General features: G+C 41.9%; 1 protein-coding gene across 1 annotated transcript in view; it reads right to left on the bottom strand.

The window, feature by feature from the left end:
* Positions 1 to 21114, bottom strand: part of ARFGEF1 (ARF guanine nucleotide exchange factor 1) — a 961498-nt gene that overhangs the window by 804342 nt on the left and 136042 nt on the right. The window contains exon 2 of the mRNA XM_069220293.1: positions 4837 to 4867. Within this exon, the coding sequence (XP_069076394.1) occupies positions 4837 to 4867 (31 nt within the window). The remainder of the gene's footprint in view (positions 1 to 4836; positions 4868 to 21114) is intronic.

Genomic DNA, 21114 nt, shown 5'->3' on the forward strand with positions numbered 1-21114 from the left:
CATTGATTGGGCCCCTCGGTCCACCTGCGCCACCTACAGCACAGGATCCTCTCCCTAACAGGCATGTCTGCTTTCAGGCTGCGCAATGGCGCAGTAAACCAAAACTCTGCCTGGACCAAAGCTGCCCCAGCCCGACCAGTACTACAAGTAAGCTATTTGCAATGCGGGGATTCCAGGGGACTCCCGATCATGGGGAGGGGTGACCCCAAACAGAAAAAACTGCAGTTTGAGAGGGCGAGTAGGGTTGTTAGTCCCAGTGCCCCGGCTGGGGCTGAGGGCGGAAGTCCAGACCACCAACCCATTGGCCACTCAGCTGGGACAGATGCCATCATGACGGAACTCTGCTCTGGGCTCAGCGCCATTGGCACCCGGTGCAACGAGATGGGGGAGTGCCTGGACAGGAATAACAATAGGTTGGAGGGTGCTAGGAGAGCACTTCTGCACTGCAGGACACTTCTACCACAACCCAGAAGCGATTTGGAAAATTGGAAAAACACCTCAAGAAGGTGGCCATCAAGAACGAAGACCTAGAGGCGAGGTCCTGACATAACAACCTTCACATTGTGGGAATACCTGAATCTACAGACACCGTCAGGATGGCCCTCTTTGTGGAATGCCTCCTGACTGAAATATTCAACCGCCAGCAATTCTCCCACGCATTCGCTGTCGAATGATCTCACAGGTCCCTTTGCCCTCAGCCTCCCACTAGAACCCGTCCGCATCTGATCATTGAGCGATTGCTAAACTTCCGAGATCATGATACTGTGCTGATGCTGAGTCGGGAGCAGGGCCCAATACAGTATTACGAGTACCACTCCAATGGACCATTTATTTTTATCCCGCATCCATAGCGCACTACGTTCCCTAATAACCACATACTCCTTTGCCAGCAGACAAGTTTGAACCTTTGACAGCCCTGATTACTGACACGACCAGTAGGTGCATATTGTCCAAACTTTACCACATATCATTATCATGCTCCCGCCTCGAGATGGTAAACTTAGAGAGACCTGGGACCACAAGCTACCTGACCAACAAGATTTGGTTCTACTGTTGCCAACAAATGCAATTGGCATCCTTGAACCACAGACATAAACTCATCCATTACAAATTCCTCAGGAGTGCCTACACTACCCCCAGCATCTTAGCGAAGTATGACCCTGCTAGGTGCTCGCTGTGCCCCAAGTGCCATGCGTCAGATGCTGACTTTGCTCATCTTACATGGACGTGTTGCGCAGTAGGGCAGTTTTGGAAGGCCGTTTATTCTTTGATGTCCCTCATGATAGGTACCACACTAAGTCCTGATCCGCTTGTCGCGCTGCTGGGTTTTGTGTGGGAGGTTCCCCAGGAAGTGCGCAGGTTCACAGCTGTAGCACTCCTGCTTGCTAAGAGAGAACTAGCACTCCTTTGGAGCAGCCAACTGACTCCGACCACACAAATATGGCTAACCAGTATGGCCAACTGCAAAATCAGCAGTGAAATCTATGAAAAAACCCTACCATCCACCTCCAGACCTGCTGACATATGGGCCCACTCCAAGATTACCTGGCACAGCGGGGGTCCAGGACACACTCTAAGGCATCCCTTCCCTGTTTTTCAGTCAGTATATCGCCCTGCATGATACAGTGCCAGGATGGGGAGGTGCTGTTGGAGGGTTCTGGGACCAATGAGACGAAGCCCATGCCACTATCAGCTGTATTACATACACACCAGTGCTAGCACTGTTCTGCCTAAACTATCACCACCACAAGTGTGATGTGTATTTGAGTATATTGTTATGGCATCCTCTCCAAGGAATGAGCCTTCTGACTGATGTACCAACATAATTGTTACACAAATTTGAAAGTATGGTTCATGCTTGGTTGTCTTTATTATAAAAATGATGAATAAAGCTTTAAAAAATACAATAACAAAAACAAGCATTGCCAAAGCCAATGTGACACACATTTGGTACCTATTGGCTTTATTCATGCCTTTTAGCCATTCCGTAAAACATTGGCAAGGTGCTGTGCAGTATGGCAAAAAGATATATATATATATGTGTGTATAGTGAAGCATCCACCTTATTTTGTAGATGTGGGCATGCTTTAATACGAATTTGTATCCATAAAATGAAGTAGTGCAAAAGCGTTTTTAAGGTAGACAGGCCAGCATTAGCTTTCTGCCTGGTCGCTCACAAAATAAGTAAATAAGTAAATAAATCAATAAAAACGTACATTTAAAAAAGAATGCAGGTGGGGAAGAGGGAAGCAACGGAAAGTGGGCAGGTGAGGGGGCAGCAATGAGGAGGGGGCTGCAAAAGAGAAGGGACAGAAATTGGGAGCAGGTATTTCGGGGGGACAAGCAGCACTCAAGGGAGAAACACACAAGCAAGAAAGCAATGTGGGGCGGGGGAAGCACACAAGCACAAGTGCAATACGGAAAGGGGTTGGGAGAAGCACACAAGCAAGAGAGATCAACACAGAAGCTGGCACAGGAGGCATTAAAAGTACAAGAAGGAGACAGCTGGAAAAAATATACACACTCATGGGCTTGTTAAGCACAAAGAACAAAGTAGTGCCTAAAAATTAAGTCGCAGGATACAAGTAATGATGCTTAGGTTGAGGGGAGGGACAAGCATAAGAAAAGGAGTGAGGGATTAGACAAGCAGATGAATAAAAGACAAGCAAATGAGGTTGATAACAAAACCAAAGGTTAGCAAAACACTGTAAGCTAACAATGGGTTTTTCCACTATCAGACAGCTCGTGTTTTTAAGAGTATTACCTCAATTATAAGCTATTTATATCACATTAAAATTACTGCAAACTGCATTTTTGTCAAGGCTGCTATACTTTAAAAAATGGGACAGCATCAGAAGTCCTCATCAGGGAGGCTATATTTCTGATGAGACATCAGCAGTACTTTCTGTAAGGACTTCTATGTTTTAGTGGGACACTTCAGCAATTCTCAGCAGAGGCCAAGCGCATGACTTTCAAGCAGATTTGTAATAGGTTTGATGAGACTCTACTGGTACCTCTCAGCAGAGATTCCATGGTCCTAATGGAGCAGAATACCTTTCAGTGGGCTTCACTTTCAGTTCACTGAAGGACTGCAATACTTCGATATGACACTGTTGGAATTTCTTAGCACAGTTAGTACAGCACATATATGTGTTGGCAATATCAACAAAATGGTCAAAGTATCAATGGGCACAGAGTTTGTTATCCCCTCTTTACAGCGGGCAGGAGTAGGGAGCTCGGCATTTGAATGGTGCACAAATGTTTCCTTTCACAACATCTCCCTTTCTTAACAGGTCACTGATCTAATTCTAGTTTTACAGAGTCAGTGTCTTGGTACTCCTTGATGGGTTATGATTTCTGTATGTCAGGCTCTTTCTCTACTTAGTTGAAGTCTTTCCTCAATGTGTTAAGCCAGTCAGTCTTCTTTTTCAGCCAGACATTTGACAATCCCATTCCACAGGAATCTTTGTTAGTCTCTTTTTGCCAACATGCATCCACTCCTTAAAGCTGCTAAGTACTTCAGCCTCATGCAATGGTTGTAACAGATGACAACTCTCTTGTGGTCTGTTCTGCATAATCCACAATCAAAGAACAATGCCTGCAGCAATTCCTGTTTGACTTCAAGACACTGTTTCTAACCTGCTGGGCACTCATTCTCAGGATGTTGGTTGGAATATGTGAAAATACCTTTTTCGTGTTGTAGACCAGGAGGATCACTGAAATAATGCAATGACATTTGCTGATGGAGATAAAGTACTGAAAGCTTCAAAAAGGGGTGATGATGAGATACTAGCATGGCAACAGCAAGTTTTCTCTTGCTCTACTGGTTGGTCAAAAATCACTTTAGTATCACTGGAGTTTTCAGAAGAAGTTCAAAACTGATTACTTCAGAAAAAATAAGAAAACACATTACAGAGGTTACTTTCAGCACCTCTGAGATGCAATCCATTTATAAGAATACTGTATATTGCTTAAACCACTTCTCAGGTGCATAGAACACATTACTTACCTTTACTAGTGCTCTTTCCACTAGATACTCTATCAACCGCAGGTTCCTGATCTCCTGAATATTGTCCGGGTCCAAAAACACTGTAAAGCAGTACCCCTGCATGCCTAAAGGTGGAGCCGTGTGGCTCTACATCAACTTTGTTTTGCTCCAGAAATGACAAAATTAATTCTACATATACATATTAATCTGCGTGTAACAATTTGCATATTTGTTTCATACATTCGCTGTGAGAATTAATTACCACCGTTTGAACCTTTAAGTATTTAGAATGTTAAATAAACATTAAATCTGCTGGTGGGAAATGTCCGCGGAATAAATCACCATGGGATGTCATGAGAAGGTAACTGAGGTAACTTTTATTCCAATTAAGAGGTTTTTTTTGTACATGTAAGCCCTCAAAGCAAAGACTACTTTTTATACCAAACATCTCCTGAGGCAAATTAGTTTAAATCAAAAGACTCTTTTGAAAGTGGAGAGTTATATTTCTAATGATAAAATAAGCTGGAATTGTGTGGTGGTTTTCTTGAATGATAAATGTAATATAGAAGCCACTTCCCAGTAGGCATTTAAAAAAAAAGATTTGCATATCAAATCAGAGTCCAGTAACTTAAGGAAAAGGTTCGCCAACTCCTCTGTAAATAAATTAAGTGGTTACCACTGAAATCTTATGCACAGCTTGGTTTGGTGCAAACACTGCATGCATGCTGAAATATCCTGCTCTGCAGGAACACTGTGCTCATCTCTGATAAGCCTGACAGGTAGTCCAATTAATCTTTACCCAAGGGAATGGAATTACTGAATAGGACACAAAAACAAGTACAACATACCTTTGTTTTCCAGACTCGTCTTTGATTTCATCTAAAAACAAAACAGAAAAACTCGATTTAAAATCACAATTGCAAAAAAGCATTGAAAACAGATTTGAAGGCCAGAGCACAAGGACACTTTGTTTGCAAGCTTGCATATTAGCAGACACTGGAGAAAACAATTCCATGGTTTAAAACCATGAATAAAGCATTTTCTATTTAGTTGTGGCATGAAAAGTAATGCATAGGTCATTGGCTGTATAAACACACACTTTCAATAGTGATTTGGTAACCTGTTACTGATTTGCTAAATGGGTTTATGAAATTATAAGGAATCGCTATTTGTAAGGAGTGTGTTAGAGGTCTCCATACCAAATAGTGATTCCATATGGTATGTATTCATGTTTTGCAACAAAAATGTGGCTGCAAAACATTAATATTTTATCAACACCTAAAAGGAGGTGATAACATGTTCGCATATGGGAAGGGGTCCCCAGGAGACCCCTTCCCCTTTGTAAATGGTCCAAAAGACACTTTTTTTCAGAGTAGCAAGTTTTCCAGGGAACCACTACCTTCTTTTAAAAATAGTTTTACAAACTTTTCCCTTTGTTTTGTAAACATATCTTGTTTTCCTTTAAAGAAAACAAACTGCATTTACAGGAAAAAAAACAACAGCATTGTTCAAAAGCATTCACAGACATGGTCATCTGACAACTTCAACAGGTCACCATCCCTGTGATAGCAGTGGATCGTAGTGGGTCATAATCTGCAACCTACCTCATTAATATTCATGAGGTGGGTCGAATTGCAATCCACTGTGATTCAGTATTTTGTGAACCAACAATATTATATAGGTCGGCTCACAGAATACCATTGGATTCACTAAAAGTTAGTTTGCAAATTGCAACAACTTTTAGCAAAACCAACATACGTACATCTGGCCCTATATTCTTATATATAATCAAAAACAAATGGCAACTCATTAGTTGAAATCAATGCACATTCGAATTATGTAAGAAGAAACTTATGGGTGCTCATACACTGAAACACATCGTTGCCCTGATGTGTAAAACCGAGTTTCTAAGTAAACCCGTTCTAATACTACAAAAACAAACCAGTGGTGCACACCAAGCAAAACAATATCTCTACTTAAGAGATAGTCAAATATCTTGAAGAAACCAATTAACATATCATAATAAATTCCCCTAGAATGCTTGTTTGGTCCTCTCTCTTCCTTAAATGAACTAAACATTCATAAATCTGACCAGAACATACTGTAAACAAATATACAACTAACCAAAAGATGAATATGTCCATGCGAATATAAGTTTTAATACAAAAAGGAAAAATCTTCTTAAATACATAAACATATACATATATATACAAAACATGAAGAAAATAAATGAATAGCCATCAGCCGACACGTGTTTCGTCCTGACTGGACTTCTTCAAGGCTGTTTCAAAACCACAATCAATCACATCTTTTCCTTCTTCATAATCAATTTAAATACTGGACATTGCTAGTTTCGTCTATTGGTGAGTCAACTATTCACCCCTCTTTCTATTCTTTTTGTTTACTCTCCAAGCCCGTCTGCTGATAAATCTCGGCAAAGAAACGTCGAGGGAAGTATGTGCCTCCTGTAAGTCTTCTGTGGGCCCGAAAATCAATATGAGCCCTTCGCCGGCATTAGTGCATGCCGCGTTTTTTCTTCAAAACGCGATCATATATAGCAATGACGGAGGGAATCGTGTGCCCTCCGTTAGTCCTCTGGCTTTAATTTTTTGTCCTATATTCCTATATACTTGGACTGATATACCCTGAGCAGTTTCATCCTGACCAGATTCACAATACACAATTTAAGAACTTTTTTCTCCATTGTGCCTCAGGCGGATCCGGATATGGTGTAATTTGACACAAATTATATCATTAAATTGCAAACACAGATTAATACATGTTAAATTCTTACAAATAACTTATTACACTTAAGCAGGATTGAAAGTGATGGGCTTCAGGGTGGATCCAAAATACTTACAGTGTGGAAACAAATGTAGACATTTTTAATTTGTTTTGAGAATACCCAGGAATTTCAGACGTTTGGGAGGTAGTAGCTATTCACTGGGTAAGAGGAAAAACACGAAAACTAGCCAACTGGATCAAGGGCATAACACACTGCAGCCAAAACTCAGACCTATACATGATACAACACCACAGAAATCTCGACTAAGAGATATATGGCCCACATTCAATCCTATCTAGAAAGCACAGGAAAAACAGACTCCCAAGGAAGGGTGGAGAAGTAGCAAACCCTGTAATGCGCACAGTCTTTGACACACACAGTCATTGAGCCACTACACATAGGATATATGGGAAAAGATGTATGGCCCTGCCAGGTCAAAGGAATTATGTACGAAATGGGCCAAAGCAATTTACTTAGTTCTGAAATGTTTGGATGAATAAGCTCTGCACAGTGGATACCGACACCAGAACAATATCTGCAATGTAATGTACTGTATCTTTTTTGTCATTATGTTAATGAAAAAAACATTTAATAAACAAAAACAAATCTGGCTATGATTTCAAATACAAATGCCTGGAATGGACACATTAGTACCCTGAGCCACCACACCCGTGTTATAATTAAGTCAACCTCAGTGGTCTCAAATATATAACCTCTAACCGGGCGCAGCTCCTCGCTATGGTGGAGGAGCATAGCCCCCACCTCCGCCAGCAGCAAAATGGAAAATAAAAACGATAATTAACCCCTTAGCTGCTGGGCCTTTTCCCCCCCAGTGCTGAGCCCTTTTTTGGCTATTTGGGGTAGTTCGCGCTTAGGGCTTCATAACTTTTTGTCCACATAAGCTAACCACGCCAAATTTGCGTCCTTTTTTCCCAACATCCTAGGGATTCTAATGGTACCCAGAGTTTGTGGTTTCCCCTGGAGGAGACCAAGAAAATAGCCAAAATACAGTGAAAATTTAGTTTTTTCCAAAAAAATGGGAAAAAAGGGCTGCCGAAGAAGGCTTGTGGTTTTTTCCCTGAAAATGCCATCAACAAAGGGTTTCTGGTGCTGAAATCACTATCTTCCCACCTTTCAGGAACGGGCAGACTTGAATCAGAAAACCACATTTTTCAACACAAATTTGGCATTTTACTGGGACATACCCCATTTTTACTATATTTGGTGCTTTCAGCCTCCTTCCAGTTAGTGACAGGAATGGGTGTGAAACTAATGCTGGATCCCGGAATGCTAAACATTTCTGAAAACTAGACAACATTCTGAATTCAGCAAGGGGTCATTTGTGTAGATCCTACAAGGTTTTCCTACAGAAAATAACAGCTGAAATAAAAAAATATTGAAATTGAGCTGAAAACAACAGTCATTTTTCTTTATGTTTTACTCTGTAACTTTTTCCTGCGATGTCAGATTTCTAAAAGCAATATACCGTTTTGTCTGCTGGACTCTTCTGGTTGCGGGGATATAAAGGGCTTGTAGGTTCATCAAGAACCCTACGTACCCAGAGCCAATAAATGAGCTGCACCCTGCAGTTGGTTTTCATTCTATACTGGGTATACAGCAATTCATTTGCTGAAATATGAAGAGTGAAAAAGAGGTATCAAGAAAACCTTTGCATTTCCAAAATGGGATCAAGATAAGGTTTTGAGGAGCAGTGGTTATTTGCACATCGCTGAATTCCGAGGTGCCCATACTAGCATGTGAATTGCAGGGCATTTCTCAAATAGACGTCTTTTTTACACACTGTTATATTTGGTAGGAAAAAATGTAGAGAAAGATAAGGGGCAATAACACTTGTTTTGCTATTCTATGTTCCCCCAAGTCTCCCGATAAAAATGATACCTCACTTGTGTGGGTAGGCCTAGTGCCCGCGACAGGAAATGCCCCAAAACACAACATGGACACATCCTATTTTTTTTTTAGAGAAAACACAGCTGTTTTTTCCAAAGTGCCTACCTGTAGATTTTGGCCTCTAGCTCAGCTGGCACATAGGGAAACCTACCAAACCTGTGCATTTTTGAAAACTAGAGACCTAGGGGAATCCAAGATGGGGTGACTCGTGGGGCTCTGACCAGGTTATGTTACCCAGAATCCTTTGCAAACCTCAAAAAGTGGCTAAAAAAACAAGTTTTCCTAACATTTCGGTGACAGAAAGTTCTGGAATCTGAGAGGAGCCTCAAATTTCCTTCCACCCAGCGTTCCCCCAAGTCTCCCGATAAAAATGATACCTCACTTGTGTGGGTAGGCCTAGCGCCCGCGACAGGAAACGCCCCAAAGCGCAACGTGGACACATACAAATTTTTGAAAGAAAACAGAGGTGTTTTTTGCGAAGTGCCTACCTGTAGATTTTGGCCTCTAGCTCAGCCGGCACCTAGGGAAACCTACCTAACCTGTGCATTTCTGAAAACTAGAGGCCTAGGGGAATCCAAGGAGGGGTGACTTGCGGGGCTCGGACCAGGTTCTGTTACCCAGAATCCTTTGCAAACCTCAAAAAGTGGCTAAAAAAACAAGTTTTCCTCACATTTCAGTGACAGAAAGCTCTGGAATCTGAGAGGAGCCTCAAATTTCCTTCCACCCAGCGTTCCCCCAAGTCTCCCGATAAAAATGATACCTCACTTGTGTGGGTAGGCCTAGCGCCCGCGACAGAAAATGCCCCAAAACACAACGTGGACACATCACATTTTTTCATAGAAAACAGTGCCTACCTGTGGATTTTGGCCTCTAGCTCAGCCGGCACCTGGGGAAACCTAGCAAACCAGCACATTTTTTAAAACTAGAAACCCAGGGGAATCCAAGATGAGGTGACTTGTGGGGCTCGGACCAGGCTCTGTTACCCAGAATCCTTTGCAAACCTCAAAATGTGGCTAAAATAACACGTTTTCCTCACATTTCGGTGACAGAAAGTTCTGGAATCTGAGAGGAGCCACAAATTTCCTTCCACCCAGCGTTCCCCCAAGTCTCCCGATAAATATGATACCTCACTTGTGTGGTTAGGCCTGGTGCCTGCGACAGGAATAGATCACACAACGGTCAATGTTGGTCCTTACGTGAGGCAGCTGTTGACCCTGGGGTGATCCATTCCTGACACAGGCACTAGGTGTAGGCACTCAAGTGGGGTAGTGTTTTTATCAGGACAGGTGAGGAGTCACTGGGTGGTAGGAATGTTGTGGATCCCAGCATATTCCTGTAGTTTGTGTGACAGAAATGCGAGAAAAATTGAGTTTTTTTTCAACATTCCAGCTTTGCAGGGTATTCTGGGTAAGAAAACTTTGGGGAATCCACACAAGTCACACCTCTGTGGACTCCCCCGAATGTCTAGTTTCCAGAAATGTTTGGGTTTAGTGTGTTTCTCTATATGGCCGCCGAATCCAGGACCAAAAACAGAGGTGCCTGCCTTACAAAACCAGTTTGTTTTGCCATAGACAATTTTGATGTCTCCACAATATGATTTGGGTGGTGGAATTTGGGGCTGAACTAAATTGGGGAGCTCCCAAGAGAGCACTCTCTCTCTGCTTGCCGCCGCATTCACCTGCTCTCTGGGTAGGCCTAACCCACTATTACCTAGTTGCACGAACAGCTTGCGAAGGGACAGCAGGACTGTCCTCATCACCTCCCTCATAATGTACTGGAAGAGGAGTTATCGAATGGGACTCCTGACTGAAAAATCACTCCCAGAGTCTGCGCCATTGTCCTATCCCTCAGATGCTGTCTCAGTATCTGATGTCTCAGTCTCTGATCCTATGTCAGAGCGGTCCTCTATAACCCGAGTGCAGGCAGCAGTCATCCATCAAGATGCCATCTCTGCTATTGGCTAAACTGTTGCTCTAAAACACTAGCCTACGTAGACAGTCACAAAATCGATGGTGTGTGTGAGATACGTGCAACAGTAGAGGCCACCTTACCTGCGCTTCTTCCCTCAATCAGCACGTACTTTCAAGACACTCAAAAAACACCTTGTCACATACCATTCGTCACAGTCTTTAGCACCTCCTGCGCCCAGTCCAACAATCATTATTGGTGCTCCCACTCCCCTTCATCTCTCCATAGACTTTACTAATGTACTCAGCTATTTACATAAAATACAGATTTGCTCTTTGCAGTAGGCATATAAACCTCCTGCGCTTCTTTATGGCACTAAAACTGCCACTAGACAAGTCGGACCCTTTTCCCCCCAGGGAAATCACACACATATTGACAAAAGTGATATATATATGACAGCCAACCACCTGAAACTCAACTCAAGCAAAACCGAAATAATCCTCTTTGGCCCACACAAAAACACCTGGGACCCCTCATGGTGGCCCACCACGCTAGGCCCTGCACCCACCCCCGCCAACGACGCACGCAACCTCAGCATCATCCTAGACTCCTCCCTCTCGATGACCCAACAAATCAACGCTCTTACCTCCTCATGCTTCAACACACTCTGTATACTGAAAAACATTCAAATGGATCCCCACAGAGACCAGAAAAACTGTCGCTCACGCACTCATCAGCAGCAGGCTTGATTACGGAAACGCCCTCTACGCCGGCACCACTCTAAAACTCAAGCGCAAACTACACGCATCCAGAACTCAGCAGCACGACTCATCCTCCACCTCCGCCGACACGAACACATCTCTCCACACCTCAAATCCCTCCACTGGCTCCCCATTGACAAAAGGATCACCTTCAAGATCCTCATCCTCGCACACAAATCACTCCACAACACAGGCCCTGCCTACCTCAACGAGAGTCACCTTCCACACCCCCACACGAAACGTCCGCTCAGCTGACCTCTCTCTCGCCTCTGTCCCCCGCATCAAACACACCACCACCGGGGGCAGATCCTTCTCCTACCTTGCACCCAAAACCTGGAACGCCCTCACAACCCACCTTCGCAAAACCCAAAACCTACTTCTTTTCAGGAAGGGCCTCAAAACCTGGCTTTTCGAACAGTGAACCTCCCAGCCCCTGCCCCCCCCACACCCCCCACACCCCCGGCGCCTTGAGACCCTCACGGGTGAGTAGCGCGCTTTATAAATCTCTTTGATTGATATAGATCTACCTCTATATATATATATATCTATCTACATAGATATATCTATAGATATATCCATGTACCTAGATATATCTATCTACATAGATATATATAGATCTATATATACATCTATTTTTTTTTTAGTTGTTGTATGGTTTCCTTGGGGGCCAAAATGGCATAAGCACAGCTGCGACCGGGGGCCAGGAAACACTTTCAGGAAGGCCTCGTAAGAAAGGGGAGTGTCTCCCCTTTCTTACGAGGCCTTCCCGAACGTGGGAAAGGCCGTTTTCCCCATCAAAGCAGGAAGCGGCCGCAAGGCGGCTTCCTGCTTTGATGGGGAAAACACCTTTGAAACTTATTTATTTATGTTGTTGTGCCCCCACCCTGACGCTTTTCCCCTCCAGGAGCCGCCCCTGCCTCCAACACTGCTTAAAATCAGGGTAACAAATTCAGACTTTTAAAGTACAAACTCTCAATGAACTGGGTAAAAGACACTAAGTTATAGTGGCACAGCAACAGTTCATATTAGGCTTGGCATTTGAAATAGCAAAGGCTAAAAGGGGAAACAGCAGTCCATTCCAGTATTGCGAGGTGGGGCAGCTAATGAAGAAACAAGGAAATATCTCAACTCTCGGCTACATCAGTTATTGCTAGCCGCCACCTGCTTACTAAACACACTTCTAAAAAGTGTCATAGAAGTGGATTTCTGAGGTTAAAACCTGAACGGCACAGGCACACATTATTCACCCTTAGTACAACATTAGCATGTAGTCACCATCATTTTAAACAAATAAACTCAGAACATTTGTTTTACTCATTGAAAAAGGTAATTTGCCCACAAATTGTTAAGAAAATTCATACCACATAAGTATATTAATACATAGAGGGGCTTTGTTTAACTCTTCTCATCCACCAGCTGTTCAAGTGGCATTCATTTTGCCAATGCTCACCACACCATAAAACATTGGGATAAGTATCAGCCCACTAAATCTACTGGATGTGATTATATGACGCCTTATCATATGTGCACACCGCCTAAAAATATGTGCACGTAGTGCCAGGGTGGGTGTGCATCGGCTGGTGGACACTTCTTTTTTGTATATTTTATGTATCACTCATTTTATTTGATTGATTTCCCAGGAGATCTCAGCGTTGTAATTACATACATTAACATTCAACGGTTGGAGGTTTAAGCTAGCAAGAAAATATATTTATTAATATCTCCCTCCGACATGTCACCCGTGATCTGTAGAGCTCAAAGTCTTTTTTTGGGTAGCTCAATTCTGCAGGACCTTGGCCATGTATCTCACATGCTGGCCCAAATATTTGTAAATCCTTCATCCCTCTTATGGATACTGTATGCTAACTTCTCCATCTCCACCAAGAACGTTATCTTCATTTCTTGTGCATGGTGTCAACATTGTACCCCACATCACTAATAATTCTTGCTTTACTACACTTTTTGGCATGCAAGGGATAAATTACATCTGAGTTCCTAGTAAAATCAACTCAGGACACTTCTCTATTTTGACTGCCTGTGACCTCAGTGACAACTTTCAAAGACTCCTCCCAAAAGCCCGAATCCTGTGACAAAAGTATGTGTCTTTTTGTAGCTTTTTTACTGCACCCACTCCAACAACTGCCTGACTTTGTAACGCCTCTTATAGGTTTCCTTGCAGTTGCGAGACATTATCTATATAATTACAGAATTTTTAAATGTTTATTTGTTTTGGGTGTGACTGGCATTATAAATGTGCCACATGAGTATGTTTTGTAAGTGCTCCCTGTCTGAGTCCCTAGCTCTTTCTCCCATGCGGTTTGAAAGGTAGCCTTGTGGTCTGTAATGCACTATACAATCTAGACCTGTTCTTTGCTGTGCTCCCTTATCTCTCATGCATTTTTTGTCCATACAAGGTCTATATGTCTCACTGTGGACTTTTATCCCATACTTTTGTTTGAGGTCTTCAAATTCTATTGCCATCCTTTGGTGAACATGTCCCCCAATCTGAACCATCCTGTGTCCTTCCATTGCCAGAGATTTTTCACTTTACCTCACCGGAGAAATTAATGTTCCCCCATAGTGGTGTAAAGAGTGAAGAGTATATGGTCACTCTTTTGTTCTTATCTAGTTCATCCCAAGTCTTCATCATCATTTACAGTATTGGTAATTTTAATAAGTTCATTGGTGTTTTGGCATACATAAGAGTTCCCATAGTGGTTTCCTAGCTAATTCATGTACCAATATACACCATCCCTTTCCCACTTTCTCGTTCATCAATTCAGCCAAGAGGCAAAGCTGAATATGCTGATAATAGTGATCAATATCTGGAATCCCGACTCCCTCCATGGACTGTAATGTGCTTTGTGTTCACCTCCTTTGCGACTTTCCTCCCACCCAGATATAACTTAATAATAGCTGCTGGAGTCCGAGAAGTTGTGATTTCCCAAGGCAAAGTGGTAAGGATTGAAAAATAAGAACCATTTGGGGGAGTATGGTCTTTTGCATCATACTCTCCATCTGACTCTGACACATGATATAGCATAGGTTCACCAATTTTTCAGCAGGACTTTGAGTAAACAGCGCAGTATTGTTTTTCTGTAATGTTTCGCCTGCTATTGCCCCATGTCGACGTGTAGGTAAGTAGTGAATGTGTGAGGTGGATCACATCAATTATGTGGTTTGTGTTCAGCTATTTTCCTGTTCAGTGAAATTAAAAAGCCCTTTGACTTTGCTCAATAGATTTTAAAATCTCCTACTACCTAAAATCTGTCAAAATCTCACAGCAAGCTTTCTGTGGATGTCCCAAGGTTTGTAAAGATCAATAGTATGCCATTGGCAAATAGCACTTGCCTAAATGTGCCAATTCCCAATGTGATTTCCTCAGTGCTTGCACTGTCTCCAATTCTTTGACCAACTGTTTCATGCAAAGAACAAAAGTAATGGTAACAGGCAACATCCCTACCTTGTATCTCTTCAAATGCATATAGGCTTGGCAGTCACATACTCACACTCACGGATGCTCTAGGTGACTCATAACCCACGAGGATCCAGTCTATCAGGTCCCCTCTTAAAACAATTTGTACCAGTACTGCCATCGTGAGCATCTAGTCGACACTATCAAAGGCTTTTTCGGTGTCCAAGGAGGGAAACACCATTTGTTTCTCATCAAAACCAAGTAGAAGGAGGATTTACCTTGTATTGCATCCAGTTTGTACAGTTGCGCCTGAACAAATTAGTTTGAGTATTCTGTTATCCAGTCTGGTCACGAGGACCCCCACAAATATCTCATAATCTGTGTTTAGGATAGATAGTGGTCAACAAGAAACCCAAGAACCAGGCTTCGCAGACTTCAACACATGTTTGATTTTGGCATTCTTTTTGTTATCATGAAAAAAAAAAAAATCCATGATTGCTTCTGTATACAATGCATTTATGAGATTGAAAATTCTGCTTACAACCTAGATGCAAATTAGCTTCTCATGCACCGTAATGCAATGCACAATAATACATGAAATAGCCGATAGTATGAGGTGACATGGTATTACTACTCTGGCCCGAGCCAAAGCCCAATCTATTTATATTTGAAAGCAGTGGTTTCCAACCTTTTGACTTCTGTGGACCCACACTTTAACATTATTGGAACCCAAGGACTCCAACTAAATTATTATTTGAATCCAGGGACTCCCCGCCCCCCCCAAACACTGAGTCATTACTGAAAGCTGGGGACCTAAAATGTTAATATTATTTAATTTTCTAAGCAGTCGCGGACCCCCTGAGGAGCACAGGACCACAGGTTCGGAATCACTGTTTTAAAGCATTGGTAACAAAAGGTCCTCAGACAGCTGTGCTGTCAAGTCTAATAAATTGAGTCTCCAAAGATAGGCCACGCCTGCTTTGCCAACTCAATTGTAGTCTCCTCTTTAGCTCCTCCGGACTCCTCTCTGTCATACCGGTTAACAATGCACTGGACTATGCTAATGCTTTTTACCCAGGTCTACAGAACTTTCAAAACCTGATTGGTAGGTTTAATGTACAGCAATTGAAAAGATGTACACTCACTTCCTTCCCCTTCATCTCGAAAAGCCTTTTCTGGCTCCCAGTCCAAACTGGAATCAAATTCAAAATCCGGTATTAAAACTAAAATGATTGTCTGGTACAAAGTCACTTACTTAAAGTCAACAAAGTATTCAACGTCCTCACACTGAATGTTACACCAACCATGCAGATAAAATAAATATTAAGGGCTTTGAGAGGGCCTACCAAGCTGTTCACTAACAGTGGCAGGTGTGTACAGGAGGACAGGTTTTGTATGTTTGTATCCAAAGAGCAACAGAAAGCCAAAACACTCTTTAGCTAACCACACATGGCACAGCACTCTACATTCCCACTATCCTACCTGTATTCTGTCCTTCCGGATTTCTAAACGATGGAACCCATGGGTTGGAAAGCAAATGATGACTGTCTAACTTATTTAAAACGTATCATTTAAAAAAGATCCAGTGTGGTAAGGACCCCACTTTCTTGGTACCCGATTGCAGAAAGGTCACGTGTTCAACTGTTCAGACTTGCGAGTATTAATCAACATCCAAAGGCCTAATGAGCAGGGAAACTATGAATAAAGTATGTCTGGTTACTAAATCTAAGATGAGAATAAACACGGGTATTACATTTACTGGTAGCCAATGATGTAGGTAAGTATTTTGTTCCTTAAAAGGCAATGACCCTAAGAAAATATTTATTTTTACATGCATTCTAGAGCAATGTTGGCTAAGAAAACACTGCTTTTTAAAAGAAGGAAATTCCTTAAAATGTCTTCTTTTAAAAATGAGTGGTTTTGCTAGGTTTCCAAGCATGTATAACTAAACCAAGCCAAAATATTCAGACAAATCACTAGAATAATTTGAGGAAAGAATGTGTGTCATAAAGGCACTCAACAACACTACAGTTTTTATTTTAGCAATCCAGTGATCATTGTCACCTCATACAAATTATGGCTTTTTAGCTACAAAAGATGGCAAAGCCAACATCCGAACTCGACCTTTTGACTGGAGCCTGCCAGAACCATAGGTAGGGAACTCCTAACCACTACTGCGTGGTTTAACTAGTTTCTTTCAAGAATTTCTTCACAAAAGAACAAGGACCAATCAAAAAGGACTAACACAGTCTACCTTTCATCGGCGTCTTTCAAAAGGCAGTCATTTACTACTTGAATTGTACACTGCAATCTAGTCAGGTTGCAAGATAATCGCTTAACACAGATAATGTGTTCAAAGAACATCAGTCTTGACGATTTTCCAAACTCCTAAACAAGGACCACATTCCTTCATTATAAAGTGCTTCAGACGCCTTCCTGCTACTCAGTACAGCCTCTGTCCATCTGTTCATGTGCGTATTGCACAGAGCGTTATCTATTTGAAAAGCTGTGTGCTAATATTTTAGGTGAACAGTTTAGATCATCTGATACTACGATACATCACACCCCTCTTTAAGGGGTTTGACGTCTCCATGTTTTAAAATAGTGGAAAATTTCAATAGGAGCTGAAAGACTAAGTTGTTGCTTTCCTGTAAAAATAAATCGACTGTCTTCCATTATCACTTAACCTTCCTTCACAGTCTTTGTCATTTGATATTAACTTCCATTTTCTACTGTAGCTTTTGCCATTTCACAACCTGCTCCTAAAGACCGAGACTTCATCATTTTGTACATAAAAAATAATGTGAATTTTATTCCCATAAATTTGTTCCTGTAGGATGCCCTTCAAAGGCATCCTACAAACCCACTTTCAGCTTCTGATTTTTGGATTCCAAAAAGTATATCTACAGCCTGGAGCAGAATAGAGGTTTCCCTGGGGTACAGCATTAAATGGAATACAGGGCAGCCACAGATACTGATTTCCTCCCACTTTCTGCTTCTTTTTTTTCATCCTCGAAAGGATGGAGATACTGGATCTACCCATAAGAATGGAACCAGTGGACAAATTCATGTGCATCATTTTTTAAATGCAGGGCGGTCAAGGTCCATCAGTGGCTCTTTAAAGGCTTAACTGAACCTATCTATCCCTGTCTCTATCCTGACCAGGTGTGAATAGCCATACAGATGATGTGGGACCTGAATGTTGGGCACTCGGAGACATTCCTAGGGGGCAATGGATGCACAGATGCGATAAAGGAAGATCAGCCTTACATGGGAGTGCATTCAATAGCAAGGATGTTCTCATTCAAACTTGTTTTTCCTGTTTATTAGTCAATTTCGAGTGAGAATACTCTGCATCTCCAAATCAATACTACGCTGCAAAGGATTTAAAGCCACGTTACAAGCCTCTATGGTCTAAAGAGCATCAATCACATTTCTACTGCATCCTCATTTCTCAACAGGCTTCCACTCCATAGATCACAATTTTAGACACTTTGCAACATCCACAAATCTCGACATGACACACCCCACGTCATCATAAAACACCACATAAAAAAGAAACCTCCAACATGCTGTTGCAATCTGAATAGCCAACCACCTGTCCATTCTGAAACAATTAGGAAGATCTCTCCATGTTCCAGGCTTTCACAATGAACTGCTCTGCCTCTCCCCTCAAGGCTGGAAAATTACCCAAGTTTAGAAGAGGCCTAAAAAGGCAACACTTCCACTGAGTGTATGGTCCAGTTTCCCCAGGGCCAGGCATAAGATTTTAATTTTGTACTTCCCAGATATACTCACATCTCTCCTCTGCTACCAACTCTTCACTAGTTAACAATAAAAGAGTGCATTAATTTAAGCTTCCTTGTCTAGTACATCTTGCCTTGTAAGGTATGTTTTATCGGCTATGTTCAAAGCCACATTCTAAAATCTTCCTACCTTCCCCTAAGCCTTCCTAAGATCAAGAAAAAGAGGTGGAATGACCGCTTCTCCTAACTTAGAGCGAAGCACTGTCAGTTCTCCTTTGTCAGATTGACAACTACCTCTCCATATGTGAGGCACTCAGGATGCTGCTCTTTGCTTCTGTTTCGTGAAGGAGCTGTTGACTAGTTTCTGGGGTTTATTGTACAAAGCACAAGCATGATACCCTCTACGTGCAAGATCTCGCACTTTACAAATGTCTACAGAAATAAATAAACAGTGTTAGATAACTTCTTATCCCAGATGCCGAGGATGACTCGTGCTTCCTGGCATTTGCTTAAAGGGATACTACCTAAAGCCCAGGACCACAAGTCCTGGAGAAGTGTGGCACAATGGTTAGCGCGGCAGACCCTGATGCAGAGATCTGGCCTGGGACCAGGGTTCAATTCCCACCTCGGCGGGTCTTGGGCTCAATTCCCTTGGACCAGATAATTCTCCCCTCTGTGCCTAATCTAATTAATGAGTCCCACTCTGTAACTCTGGGCAATAGCTTGCTTAATCTCCACAACGGCCCTCACAGTGTTTGGATGCCTGGCTTCACCTGGGGCTGTACAGGAGTGGGAGCCTATCAGGGAAAAGCCAGGAGAGGTTCCACAGCGGTATGCGTACAGCGCCTTGAGACCCTAACGGGTGAGTAGTGCGCTATACAAGTGCAAAGTTTACAGTAGTCTTTTTATTTGGACACCAGAGTTATTCTTTCAGAATTTTACTTGCAACTGGCATCTTAAAACCTAGGTTTTGCAACCTATCCACCCTCTCAAACAAACACCCTAGGGCTCTGAAGCAGTAATTGTGTTGTTTTTAGTACTCAAAAAATGCAAAGAAATAAAATTAAATAATTTTCCAGAAAATGTTTTTCAACAGGTGTTTCCATAAGAATAAATTTTTAGTCTTCCTAATACAGTCCCAAAAATGACTTTCCATACATCTCACAATGATTCTGACACATAATTAAAGTGAAAAGATATATCATATTTTCATTAAAAAATGATATTCTTATACAACTCATACTCTGCAATACACTGAAAGACTAACAGTCAGTGCACACCTGCCAAAACACGGACACTGCTGTATTGACTATAATTAGGTAAAATGTGTACTTGTGGGAGTTGTCTTTGAATAAATTGCGAAAAAGTAATATGATGTATTGCTGTTACGCATACTTGGACAAATAGTGTCAAACAATCAAGTCATAAGACAACAGATTTTTACTCAGTTTCTGCAACACACGAAGTTAGGCCATGAGCCAAGACCCCAATCTTAGGCCGTTGGTACCACTCGGGATGGGTTCTAACATGATTTTTTTTTTTGCAAGGTATGGGTACCTAGAGATGGGAAATATGTGACAGCAAGTCATCACTCTTTGCTTTTTCTCTGATATTATTGGATTAGCAACCACAGCCGGAAAAAAATAACGCTTTTCATACTTTTGATAAATAGCATACAAATTCATCATAATATGTGGAAAAATAAATCTAATTCCACGAGATTGGTTAAATTCAATATAATTAAAAAATAATTATGATTATCAATTGTAACAATATAGCCCTTATAATAATAACCATTACACTTCATTGTATTCCTCGTATATTGGTAAAGATTAGATGCAGAATTTTCAATGTATGCCATGAGTGAACAAACACAATTTTATCATTCACATTCGGCGTCATCATCTTCTTCTTCTGAATAGGTGTCATCATTCTCTGCATCCGTTGGATTTTCACAGGCGGGAAGTCTGCACGCGTCAGTGCACTTGAGGTAATTTAGACAGCAGACACACGTTGGCAGTTTGCAGTTCCGAATGCAGTTTCAACCTAGCAGATTTAACAGCCTGAGGTGCTGCTGCCCCTCCATCCAGTCCACTACCGGTTGCTCTGCTCCCTCTTGTTTTTCCAACTTTCACTCTCTCCCAGTTGGACTAGGAGTCTGTGAATTATTCACAAGACATCTCTTGATTATAGGGGCTTGATAATTCTCACGTTCGGCAAGTTTCTTCAGACAGTCCCTGAAAAGTGGAAGTTGATGACTGTCCATCTCACTCTTTTTTGCGCAGAATAGGTAATATCTCAAGTCATTCACGCGATGAACCGAAGATTTTGGCGCATACAGCAAGCATGAGAATTGCTCCAAATTGTCCATTAGTTCTTCAGAGAGATCCCATTTGTTTCCAAGCTGCGAAAATGTTTGTGTATGTCTATTGGCATACACCTACTTTTTCTTTTCCTGCAAATACGCTTACTGTGTAACACCCGGTAAACGTATAAAGGCCTTTCACAGCTCAACAAACTTTTTCACCAAGAGTTGAAGCTATTTGCCCAATGGCAAGGACTCGTATGCTTATTTTAGTACAATTTTTCAGAAACAGTTTAGT

This window comes from Pleurodeles waltl, chromosome 2_2 (assembly GCF_031143425.1).
Source record: "Pleurodeles waltl isolate 20211129_DDA chromosome 2_2, aPleWal1.hap1.20221129, whole genome shotgun sequence".
Lineage (NCBI taxonomy): Eukaryota > Metazoa > Chordata > Amphibia > Caudata > Salamandridae > Pleurodeles > Pleurodeles waltl.